This window comes from Littorina saxatilis, linkage group LG7 (assembly GCF_037325665.1).
Source record: "Littorina saxatilis isolate snail1 linkage group LG7, US_GU_Lsax_2.0, whole genome shotgun sequence".
Classification (NCBI taxonomy): Eukaryota; Metazoa; Mollusca; class Gastropoda; order Littorinimorpha; family Littorinidae; genus Littorina; species Littorina saxatilis.
The window spans coordinates 38,043,533-38,057,246 of record NC_090251.1 but is presented as its reverse complement, the minus strand read 5'-3'; the positions used below and the strand labels follow the sequence as shown (position 1 = coordinate 38,057,246).

At 41.9% G+C, this 13,714-nt stretch overlaps 1 protein-coding gene across 1 annotated transcript; it reads left to right on the top strand.

Annotated features, from left to right (window-relative positions):
• Positions 1-673: 673 nt before the first annotated feature.
• Positions 674-11,922, top strand: LOC138970190 (relaxin receptor 2-like). The gene is made up of 4 exons (XM_070342685.1): positions 674-980; positions 1,870-2,386; positions 6,078-6,522; positions 8,917-11,922. The coding sequence occupies exons 1-4, from the start codon at positions 674-676 to the stop codon at positions 11,437-11,439; spliced, it is 3,792 nt and encodes a 1,263-aa protein (XP_070198786.1). The 3' UTR covers positions 11,440-11,922.
• Positions 11,923-13,714: the final 1,792 nt, after the last annotated feature.

Genomic DNA, 13,714 nt, shown 5'->3' with positions numbered 1-13,714 from the left:
TGAAGAAAATATCTTGTTCATGATGCCCAGTGTATTTACGCTGCCTGGATTTCTTTTTAAAACACCTTAATCTTTAAACTTATGATGCCACGCTCATACATAGAAAAAGTGTATGGCATCGTCGTCTGGACATATCATATGCTCTGCTCATGTCATAGAACGTAGGATACATCTGAAGATGTCGACGCTCGAGGGAAATTTAAAACGTAACTTACAACGAAATGAAAAGTATAATTTGTCGTCGACGACTACAAATACCAATTACAATGCAGTCCATTTGGACGCTATGAAGATGTCATCAAACAGCAAACATTTGGTCCACACCATACTCTATTCAACGAGGTCCAAGACACCATTCTTCGCAAACAATTCAGCAAACACCACGGCAAATACGATAAACTCCAATGATTGGAATGCCTCAACAGAAAACTCAGACAAAACTGTTACGAAGATATCATTGGAAAATGTTGACAAAAAACACGCTCCAGTGAACGTTACAAACGCAAAAGACCACGAAGCGGTCCGGACAACCGCGCAGACTTTGCAGACCTATGGCTTCGTGGCGATGAATTCAAGCGATATCCTCAAGTGCATTGAAAAGAGCGAAGCCCCTTGGTTGAAAACTCGAGTTGCAACATTCGACTTCGTTCACAACACAACCCGGCCCTGCAAAATGTGCCAGTGCACAGTTCGTTTTACAGCCCCGCCTGGGATGGCCTTGCGAGTGACGTCCCAGTACATATCCGAGTCGTGTGGTGTCGCTTTCTACATGTACACCTACTTCGGGCATACTCTTGGCAAGTGCCAGGGATTTCCTGGTGTCACTGACAGAACAGATGTTATGTTTGCTGCCAACGAAGTGTGGATTCTGATGTTAGCCTCGAGCAGGATACAACAAGCGTCGTTTCACATGCGCCTTACTGCACTCCCGTCATCTTCGCTGCCTGCATTGACAGTCACAAGTGTAACCGCTAAATCAGGTGAGTCAGACGAAGAATTCTCCGCGATTTGTACAGACAATACAATAATACTTTATTATCTCGAAAGAGAAATTATAATGTGGCTGAAGAAACACACAATAACATTAAAACACATCAATATAAGCAACAATTACACACACACACACACACACACACACACGCGCGCGCGCACAAACACACACACACACACACACGTATACACACACACGCATTAGTTAATGATATTAATGATATTCTAACCTGAAATCTTTTTACTTGCCTTTACAAGTAAGCGGAAGCTTTAGGGAATACTAATAATCAGAGAGTTTTGGGGGAGTTTCTGGCGAATTTGACGAATCTGAAGAATCTGTGGAATCTATTCTACCTTTATGTAGACTAACACGGCATGATTTGTTTTAAAACCCACCACAAGTATATGGTTATTAATTAAATCAAAGTGAGTGAAAGCGCTATAAAGCGCTGCTTCTCTCTGGTGTTGGAAACAAAGAAGCCCCCACCCCCACCCCCACCCCACCAAGGCAGTAATAGAACGTTATGCAAATGCGTCAACTGTTATATAGGACCATTTTCGACACAAGTGCCGATGAAAATGCGGTTTAGTTACATTATTGTCTAAAACAAGCATGCACGTATGATATTATATTTTGGTTTTCTGAAAATTGCAATGTTTAAGTTATGTTCAGTACAAAGGTACATTGGTTCTTCATAAACATTCAGTAATATTCGTAATACAGTTCATTAACTTTAATATCATATGCCAGAACAAATACAAATATCTGAACTTTAATTACTCTCTCTCTCTCTCTCTCTCTCTGTCTGTTCACAGGACTTATTCAGACAGTACGAAAAATCCCCACCGCATCTTTCATGAGCTGTGTGAACGTGACAGCTCCATTGAATCACGTGACCAGACTAACCATCGTCACAGAAGACCTTGCAGAAGTGGCCAGGGCTTACAATGAGAAGAACTACATCCAATCGACGACAGGAACAGTGGTGTTCGTCTACTTCAACACTGACTGCTCCGACACCAAGATCTGGTCTGGGGTCACGAAACACGGCTCCTTGGCTGCAAGGCCCGACGATCATGTCATCTACAACATCACCAGCCTGACAGTAATCGTTATCAAGAAGACATTTTCTCGGCCAAACCCGACCTTCTCTCTAGCGTTCTCCTTTCACCAGCCCGATACGGTCCTGCCGACCCGCATAGACGACGGAGTATGGAACTGTTCAGGAGTTGTGAACTGGACAGAAGTTCAGGTCCATTATCCGTGTGACGTCAGGCGTGATTGTCTCGGGGGAGAGGACGAGGCCCGTTGTCCGTACAACAACACTGAAGTCTGTGGAACGGAAGGTCTTCTGGTCAGTGGGCGCTGCTACTTCTTCCTACCCTACCGCGATATGTCAGACGACAGCCAGTGGCTCGAAGTCAATGATATGTGTTTGTTACGTGGCATGCGATTGGCTAGCTTTGAAACGCCACAAAAGTGGCAGGCTCTTCTGCGATTGTTGCGCATTTTCTCTCTCCCAGATGTCGGATTCGGACTGTTTATTGGGCTTTCCACGGTGGGTTATAGCAGCAACGAAATGTGAGTATACAGACACAGAAATGCGTCTAACTGGAGAGAGAGAGAGAGAGAGAGAGAGAGAGAGAGAGAGAGAGAGAGAGAGAGAGAGAGAGACGCAGACGCAGACGCAGACGCAGATAATTTATTCAATAGGCCATAGCCCCTTATGAAGGATCGGAGTGTGAACAAATGATTAACGTTGCAAATACTTTAACTCATCAGGTGCAAAAAAGGTACAACATAACAATTTGTTTGTTTGTTTATTTGTTGCTTAACGTCCAGCCGACTACGCAGAGCCATATCAGGACGAGGAAGGGGGGGGATGAAGGGGGCCACTTGTCAAGCGATTCCTGTTTACAAATGCACTAACCCATTACTTGTGTCCCAGCAGGCTTTAGTAAAACTAAATTAATACCTACTGGAAGATTACCAGTTTCCAGTATGTTAAAATAGGCTTAACCTATCTACTGCTGGACTTACATCAGAACACTAACAGATTAAACTATACATGAATCGCGAGACAAGCGGCAAGAGAAGAGATTTTTGGAAAAAATACAGGTGAATGAGCAAGAAGGCAGAAAAAAGAAAAGAATTCATGAAGAAAAAGAGAGCATGACAGGAAAGAGGAACCAAAAATCTACCTAACAGCAAACTAGAAAGCTCCTGCGGTTCCAAAAACAGGAGGGGCCTTTAATTTCATAACCGCAATGCCCCACTGCGGGAAACATAACAATCGCACAACACTACGGATTAAAACATACAATACACGTTATTTAACTAAGAGGTTAAAACATCTCTTAATTTAAAGGATTTATACAAATACAAGGATACATTTCTAACAACAGTTTCTTGAGGGGCAGCCAGGAGCAAGCTGAGTCTAAAAGTGCTTGGGTTTTTATAATATTTAAATGGGATAAATTTGTCTCTTAATCTGTTTAAGTATGGACAACACAAAACAAAATGGACTTCATCATCTTGCTTTACTTTACAAAGGGTCACATTAACTGATCGGCATCATGCTGTTTATATCGGTTAGCATGCACATTTATTTCTGAAATACCGAATCGAAACCTAGTCATAATAAACTTTAGATGTCTGTCCACATTCAACAAAAGGTAGGGTTTAATGTCATGTACAGTACAAAATGTCCGATAAACAGCAAATCTATCACTATTTTGAATATGATAATCCCACTCTTGCCATCTGCAATCGACCAACCTTTCCCTAAAAACACGCAAAAACTCATTTTCATTAACAACGCTCTGGTTCAACCACACAAAACCAAAACCGTACTCATACAATTTACAACGGACACTTGAGGCCCAGTTCTTTTTACCACTCTCATCCATTTTATACAACATATCATATGATTTACGAGGAAGTCTGTGCGCCTCCATCTTTAACAATTTCATCCAGTAGCTAACGCATCTTAAAATAGAATTCAAATATATCGGATATCTGTTTGTCTCACCATATACCAGGTCATTAGGTGTTCGCATACGAACTCCTAAGAACTTCTTCAATGCAAATAAATGGACTTTTTCACACTGCAGAGCAGCTTTATCCAATCCCCATATCTCAGCACCATACTGTACTATTGGTTGTACTTGGGAATCAAACAACTTCAAAAAGACATGCAAACTATTATTATTGAGCACAGATAATCTTTGTATAATACACATCAGAGCATTTTTGGCCTGGCTTGAGAGATCACTACAGGCAGCAGTGAAACTGAGTCGAGTTGAAAACAATATTCCTAAATACTTATACACGTTTACAACAGGTAAAATATCAACTCCATATGTCCATCTTTCCCTTGCACTCAAATATCCACCTTTCATAAACACAATAATGTTACTTTTACTCATGTTTACCTTTAAATGAAGAGAGGACACTGCCCTGCGTAAATTATTTAACTGAGTCTGTAGACCCACAACCGTCTCTGATAACAACAATAAATCATCAGCAAGCAAAAGAATAAACAATTCCAAATAATCATCAGTAAATGTGGCACCATGTCTTCCATTCTCAATTACCTCAAGTGCTAACTCATTGATAAAGAGAGAAAATAAAACTGGGCTACATACATCGCCCTGTTTAACACCAAATGTACAATTAATATAATCCGTAAACTTTGCTCCACATCTCACTTTTATTTTTACATTATCATACATACTCTTCACACACCTAAAGAGTTTCCCTTTTATACCATTTTTTAACAGAATTGGCCAGAGCAAAGCTCTGTTGATGGAATCAAACGCCTTCTCAAAATCTATAAAGGCAACATACAGTTTACGATTCAAAGAAAATTGTTTCTGTACAAAGGCCAACAGTGTAAACATATGATCAATAGTGGAATAATTCTTTTTAAAACCAGCTTGATATTCACCCGTACTGTTATTACATTCAATCCATTCTTGCAACCTGTTATTAATCACAGTACTATAGACCTTGCTACTAACATTACACAGTGAAATTCCACGATAATTATTTGGATCATTCACATCGCCTTTCTTAAACAAAGGGATAACAATGGACTCTGTACAACTTTCTGGAAATACACCCTTGGAAAACAAAAAATTAAACAGGTGTACCAAAAAGTCAATCCCTGGAGAAAAAACATTTTTCAAAAGTTCTCCTATTATTCCATCAGGCCCAGCAGACTTTTGAGGTTTTAACTTTCTCATTGCAATCAACACTTCTTCTTTTGAAATAGGACGATTCAAAATACCTTCATCGTCTTCATATTCAATTTCTTCAGCCTCAATTACATCTTTTTCCAGTAATACTTTGAAATGCTGAAACCAGGTATCAACTGGTATGTTGTTCTTTATTTGTTTTCGTTTTGAGGATAATTTATGCATTATATTCCAAAATTCTTGTTGATCATTAACAGATTCAATAAGTTTTTGTAATGTCAAATCATTATACAATCTTTTCTTTCTTTCTAACATGTTTTTATATTCCCGTCTGGCTAAACAATAAACATTGCGAGCGTGAATGTCTTCAGGCTGATTACATCTGCTTAACAACCTCCACACATTTTTTCGGGTTATTCTACACTCTTGATCGAACCAATCATCCGATTGATTATTTGACTTCAAATAAATTCTTTTCTTCATGCAGTCAGATGAGAGAGAGAGAAAGCGCGCGAGAGAGAGAGAGAGAGAGAGAGAGAGAGAGAGAGAGAGAGAGAGAGAGAGAGAGAGAGAGAGAGAGAGAGAGAGAGAGAGAGTGAGAGTGTGTGTGTGTGGGGGACAAAATCCACTTTAAGAAGTCAAATCCTAACACCAGTTCAACACGACGGTTGCAAGAAATATGGTCCACAACGAATGACATCAACATAATTTATGTAGACTTTTTAATCCATTCATTCCGTTTTTGACAGGTACCGGAATACGTTTCGCTGGCAGAAAGAAACTGTAGCATATTACTATCACGTAAACACCGGTTACTTGGAAGATTCCCGACGTTGTGTCGAATACAACCTGTATTCGTTTATGTTCAACAAATGCCTCGTGCACAGACTGTGGAAACCAATCTTCCTGTGTGAACGCCATGAAACAGACAAACGCAGTTCCAACGGTTACCAACACATCACCAATGCCTCAGCTGTCGATGGAACCTCAAAATCAGCGGAGGCGATTGTTGTCATGCAACTGACAGTTGTCAAGACTTGGACTACCTTGCCATTTGCAGTTGTAGAATGCCCTTTGGGACACGTGACACACGCCTTCCTGTCATGTGATCCACGCAGCGCATGCTGGGAGTTTGACGTCAGGTCAGTTACTCCCTGTCAGTCGCCTGCGTTGCACCCTGCACCCCCCATGTACCAGTGTGACGACGGGGTGGGGTGGGTACCCTACACCCTGGTGTGTGACCATCGCCATGACTGTGGAGACTGGAGTGACGAGTCATTTTGTCGATTTCCCCAGTGCCGCCCTGAACACTTCAAATGCACCAACTCTGAGGTACACACTTCTCCATTTTTATATTTAGTCAAGTTTTGACTAAATGTTTTAACGTAGAGGGGGGAATCGAGACGAGGGTCGTGGTGTATGTGTGTGTGTGTGTGTGTGTGTGTGTAGAGCGATTCAGAAAAAAACTACTGGACCGATCTTCATCAAACTTGACATGAGAGATCCTGAGTATGGTATCTCCAGACGTTTTTTTCTTTTTTTTTGATAAATGTCTTTGATGACGTCATATCCGGCTTTTCGTGAAAGTTGAGGCGGCACTGTCACGCTCTCATTTTTCAACCAAATTGGTTGAAATTTTGGTCAAGTAATCTTCGACGAAGCCCGGACTTTGGTATTGCATTTCAGCTTGGAGGCTTAAAATTTAATTAATGAGTTTGCTCATTAAAGTTGTCATTAAAATCGATTTTTCGCAAACAGATTTAAAATTGATTGCATCGTATTCTTCATCACATTCTGAATCTAAAAATATATACATATGTCATGTTTACTCTTAAAATGTGATCACAATAATTAACGAAAATAGATTAATTAGTCTGACGATTAAAATTTAAGAAATCGATCCAAAAATGATTTCATCTTATTCTTTATCATTTCCTGATTCCAAAAACATATAGATATGATAGGTTGTATTCAAAACAAGCTCAGAAAGTTAACAAGAATACAGAAAAGCGCGCTTTCCTGCTTAGCACAATACGCTACCGCGCTAATCTGGCGTGTCAATATCACTACGTTTTGCACGTGGGAGGTGAGCGATTTCTACGAAGCTGTACTGTCTTGGTAAAAAATACAGTGCGTTCAGTTTCATCCCGTGAGTTCGACAGCTTGACTAAATGTAGTAATTTCGCCTTACGCGACTTGTTACATTTAGTCAAGTTTTGACTAAATGTTTTAACATAGAGGGGGAATCGAGACGAGGGTCGTGGTGTATGTGTGTGTGTGTGTCTGTCTGTCTGTCTGTCTGTCTGTCTGTCTGTGTGTGTGTGTAGAGCGATTCAGAGTAAACTACTGGACCGATCTTTATGAAATTTTACATGAGAGTTCCTGCGAATGATATCCCCGGACGTTTTTTTTTCATTTTTTCGATAAATGTCTTTGATGAAGTCATATCCGGCTTTTTGTAAAAGTTGAGGCGGCACTGTCACACCCTCATTTTTCAATCAAATTGATTGAAATTTTGGCCAAGCAATCTTCGACGAAGGCCGGACTTCGGTATTGCATTTCAGCTTGGTGGCTTAAAAAGTAATTAATGACTTTGGTCATTGAAATTCTGAAAATTGTAAAAAAAAATTAACAAATTATAAAACGATCCAAATTTACGTTCATCTTATTCTTCATCATTTTCTGATTCCAAAAACATATAAATATGTTATATTCGGATTAAAAACAAGCTCTGAAAAAAAAAATATTAGGATCAAAATTAAATTTCCGAAATCGATTTCAAAACAGTTTCATCTTATTCCTTGTCGGTTCCTGATTCCAAAAACATATAGATATGATATGTTTGGATTAAAAACACGCTCAGAAAGTTAAAACGAAGAGAGGTACAGAAAAGCATGCTATGCAGCACAGCGATCCCACTACCGCGCTAAACAGGCTCGTCAGTTTCACTGCGTTTTGCACGAGCGGGGACTACGGTCATTGTTAAAAAATGCAGTGCGTTCAGTTTCATTCTGTGAATTCCACAGCTTGACTAAATGTAGTAATTTCGCCTTACGCGACTTGTTATTTATGTGTTTGAAATGGAAAGGGTTAAATACATTTGTCTATTCCGATTTTACCGTTGGGGACATGTGTTTAAGAGGGGTGAAGAGGTAATTTTCCACTCTGGTTAAAACAAAGGGAAAACAGAACAATCAAAGACAACCAGTGATGGCGCAGGTGGCCGAGACTGTGAAACTTTTCAGTATTCTTTGCATTGGAATCAAATATAAACATACTTTTTATTTTACTAAACAGTACCATTTCATATAAAACATGATCTAAGTGGGTTATCATTTCCCCTGTCTCAATCAAATATGTCCAATTAAAAAAAATCCTCATTTGTCAAATCTCATGGGTTCTTTGCATCTGAAGAGATGCCTCTGATTCCCCACATAACGGAGTTAACTTGCTAGTTAGCAGGTCCAGAAAAGATCCCTGTGGCAAATAGGAAGTACATAGATCTGTCCTTTTCTGGGAGTTGGAGCCTGATTGGTAATATATATTCCTCAGTTAACAAGTGATGTCTTACCAAAGTGGAACGAGGATTTGTTGCTGTTGCTGTTGTGTCATATTCACTTGTTTTTTTTCAACCTGCGAGTTAAAAATAAAAACAACACAAAAACAAGAAAACATGAGGCATGTTTGGTACACTTCATGACCATGTGCATCTTCTTTTGTCTGCAGTGCATCCCCAGGTCAGCCAAGTGCGACCAGAGATTTCAGTGCACGGACAACACAGACGAGTCGCTGTGCCCATCGCACATATCAAAATTTCAGAATTCTATTCAGACGGTGTTACCTCCTGCCAGGGTCGACTTTCTGGACAATGGTACTTTCACTGTGCGGCCCCTGGCAGCCACATCTTTAGCATCGTGTCCAGAGACCCACTACCATTGTTTGATGGAGGGCTTTTACTGCCTGCCTGTGTACACGCGCTGTAACGGTGTCAACGACTGCCCGGGCGGTGAAGATGAGGAGGCCTGCGACAGCTACACATGTCCCGGTCACTACCGTTGCCGTGGGTCTACAATCTGTCTGCATCCAGATCACATGTGCGATGGAGTCTCCCAGTGTCCTCAAAGAGAGGATGAATCTCTGTGTGACGCTGTGTTGACCTCAGTCTGTCCCAAAGACTGCACGTGCTACGGCTGGTCATTCTTCTGCACGCGGTCTCAGAAAGTAGGTCACATCCCAAAGCTGCGCTTTTTGCACGCTGAGGCTACTGGCACTGCGCCTGCTGACCTGGCCTCGAATAGCATGCTGATTTATCTCAACTTGGCCAGGTGCCAGATTCTCAGCCTTGAATTGCTAGAATTGGACAACCTGCGTGAGCTTGACGTCAGTCGGAACAGGTTGACCAAGATCAATGGTGATGACTTTGGCCGTCTTCCTAAGCTCAGATATCTATCCCTCAGTCATAATCCCTTGGTGTCAGACTTTGTGACAGCAAATAATTTCAGCGTGAGGTTCACATCAGTGGTGTACCTTGATATTTCCAACACAGCCTTGAGATCCGTTGACCTCAGTGTGCTGGCTGGCTTTCCCAACCTGCAGCGCATCAACATGTCTGGAGCCGGTGTTCACACGGTAACCGGAGGGTTTGTTGAGTTCTGTCCCAAACTGCGTTTTCTGGACCTGCGTGGCTGTCCTGTCACCATTTTTCTTCCAGACCTGCTGAGGGGACTGTCCCAACTGGACGAAATCCACTCGGACGATTTCAAGTTCTGTTGTCGTCAGCTTCTTCCGGAAGACTTTAACAAATTCAATTGTTACGCTCCTGCCAATGAACTATCTTCATGTGACGCTCTTCTGGGCTCTGACGTGTACCGAGTTTCACTTTGTGCCTTCGCCATCCTCATTTTGATGGGAAACTTCGGAACACTTGTGTACCGCTTAGTGGTCACAAAGCAGGGCTCACATCAGAGCTTTGGGCAGTTTGTAACCCACCTGGGCATCGCAGACTGTTTGATGGGCATGTACCTGGCCACAATAGGCGTGGCTGACAGGATATACGCGGGAACCTACCTCTGGGAAGAGGTCGTATGGAAGAAAAGCATAGCTTGTCAGACAGCAGGGTTTCTGTCCCTGCTGTCCAGCGAAGTGTCTGCCTTCCTCGTCCTACTCATTACACTGGACCGCTTCCTGGTGCTCCGTTTCCCCTTCAGCACTCTGCACTTCAAGAAAAGGTCAGCACTTGCCGCTTGTGGTGTGGCCTGGACGGCGGGTGTGGTACTTACCTCCGTGCCTCTGCTTCCTGCCACGTCCCACTGGGAGTTTTACAGCCAGACTGGGATCTGTATCCCGCTTCCAACGTCCACCAAGGACTTTGCTGGCCGTGACTACTCCTTCTCTGTCCTGGTGGTCCTGAACCTGGTGCTGTTTGTGTTGATCGCCTTGGGACAGCTCGTCATCTACTGGTCCATTCGTTCAAACAGTATCGCTGCTTCCGACCCGTCCAAACAGTCCAAGGACGTGACCATCGCTCGTCGGCTGATCAGCGTGGCTCTGTCTGACTTTCTGTGCTGGTTTCCTATCGGAGTGATGGGCTTGGTGGCCTGGCTAGGTACTCCTATCTCAGATGAGATAAACGTGGCCCTCGCCGTGTTCTGTGTGCCCTTCAACTCAGTTCTCAACCCCTTCCTCTACACGTTGAATGTTCTGCTGGAGAAACGAAGACGACTTAAGGAGGACAAGCTACATGCAGCGATTTTAGCACAGCTGGAAGCAAAGCCTCGCAATATGGAAAGAGGCTCTTGTTACATTTCTGAGAGGCGAGATGAACAACAAAACAGGATCCACCGGGAACCGGGAAGACCGCCGCTTGCTTCAGGCTCTAAGAAGGAGATGGTTTCAGGGAAGCAGGGTAGGCAACAGAGCAAGGGTCCCCAGGAATGTCCAAGGCGGCCGCTTACTTCAGACGCTAAGAAGGAGATGGTTTCAGGGAAACGGGACGGGCAACAAATCAGGGGCCACCAGGAACAGGGAAGACCGTCGCTGTCTTCTGGCGGTGAGAACGAGATGGTAAGCACGAGACTGCATCAAGCAAGACACGCACAACATCCAAAGCGATGTACAGAGAATGGCTTACAACACCAGATGAATTGGGTTAGCACAGTGGGAGAAGCTGAGAGAATTGTTACCAACTGGTTGGGTGAAGGCGTTGTGACGATGGATCAAATCCAGGCTCGTTGTCTGTCGTCACACTGAAACGATTAAGACATGCAGTCCAACCTGCCTGTGGAAATGAAGAGCGGGGGATTATTTTGTTTCATATATCCGGCATTTCTCCTGTCTGAGACCTTGGATTATAAAGAAGGTTGATTCAACTTAAGTTTAGCTGGTTTCTGTGATCTTCCTCTTTTCCATAATCCTCAAATTTCTTTTCCTGTTTGTTTCCAGCCTAACTTTTACGGAAATGCTTTGAAGTATAGGATTCATCTAGGACAAACAATTCCCCCCGCGGGTTAGGGGGAAGAATTTACCCGATGCTCCCCAGCATGTCGTAAGAGGCGACTAACGGATTCTGTTTCTCCTTTTACCCTTGTTAAGTGTTTCTTGTATAGAATATAGTCAATGTTTGTAAAGATTTTAGTCAAGCAGTATTTAAGAAATGTTAAGTCCTTTGTACTGGAAACTTGCATTCTCCCAGTAAGGTAATATATTGTACTACGTTGCAAGCCCCTGGAGCAAATTTTTCTTTCTTTATTTCTTTCTTTATTTGGTGTTTAACATCGTTTTCAACCACGAAGGTTATATCGCGACGGGGAAAGGGGGGGAGATGGGATAGAGCCACTTGTCAATTGTTTCTTGTTCACAAAAGCACTAATCAAAAATTTGCTCCAGGGGCTTGCAACGTAGTACAATATATTACCTTACTGGGAGAATTCAAGTTTCCAGTACAAAGGACTTAACATTTCTTACATACTGCTTGACTAAAATCTTTACAAAAATTGACTATATTCTATACAAGAAACACTTAACAAGGGTAAAAGGAGAAACAGAATCCGTTAGTCGCCTCTTACGACATGGCTTAGGAGCATCGGGTAAATTCTTCCCCCTAACCCGCGGGGGGTGCTATGTATGCCTCATGACACTGATACGCATCAAGACAGAATAGAGACATCATCATTGTCATCATCATCATCATCTCTCTCTCTTTCAATCAATCAATCAATATGAGGCTTATATCGCGCGTATTCCGTGGGTACAGTTCTAAGCGCAGGGATTTATTTTTTATTTTTATTTTTATGCAATTTATATCGCGCACATATTCAAGGCGCAGGGATTTATTTATGCCGTGTGAGATGGAATTTTTTTTACACAATACATCACGCATTCACATCGGCCAGCAGATCGCAGCCATTTCGGCGCATATCCTACTTTTCACGGCCTATTATTCCAAGTCACACGGGTATTTTGGTGGACATTTTTATCTACGCCTATACAATTTTGCTTGGAAAGACCCTTTTGTCAATCGTGGGATCTTTCACGTGCACACCCCAATGTAGTGTACACGAAGGGACCTCGGTTTTTTGTCTCATCCGAAAGACTCTTTCTCTCTCTGAAAAACAAAAATAACTTGCAGCGGTCTTGAATAGCATTGACTGAAGAGACTATAAACAATAATAACCAACCAACCTCTCTCTCTTTTTCTGCATGTCAGATCACACTTATATAACGAACGATACAATACAAGAAATGCACCGTATAAAACTGCACAGAGTAGAAAGAGAAATAAACTTGGCCAAAAACTTATTGCAATAAATTTCGCACCCGAATTAAAGGATTTATTCCCGTGAAATTTCATTGAAGGTTAAAGGCCGTTCACTTGACTATCAGGATAACTCTTTGGATTAAAGATATCTTTTACAGCGCTTTTTGTTATGACACTAAATAATGACTCAAAAAGTCCCGTTTTTGACCGCTCTTGCGATCGACACCTGCATCAGTAGGAATAGCATAACACACGACATACGCAAGCTACCTAAACAAATCAACCTGTTTAGGGTAGATAATTGATTTGTCTTTATTCTCGTATGTAAACGTTTCAAAGTTTTGCCTATTGTGATTTTTTGTCGACTTTTAACTGGGCCCTTCCGTTATTGTCTGGTCGATTTTGAGGGTACCCTTACTTGAGCGGCGGTCACGTGATCCCTGTTAAAGATATCATTAATCCAAAACGTGATCCTGATAGTCAAGTGAACGGCCTTAACTGCCATTTTAAGTTTTAATAAAATTACACGGGAATTAATGCTTTAATTTGGGTGCGAAGTTTGTTGCAATTAGTTTTTGGCCAAGTTTAGTTCGAGCTACATCCTAATGTTGGGTGTTTTATTCTTCTCTTTTTTTTAACAGCTTGTTCTTCGTTGGTCTTTTGTCTGCTTCATGTGTACAATTGTGGAATATTGTTTGTCAAGTAATTCAAAATTGAAAAATCAGTTTTCACTTTCGTTTGCACAAAACGTCATCATTGACATTTAAT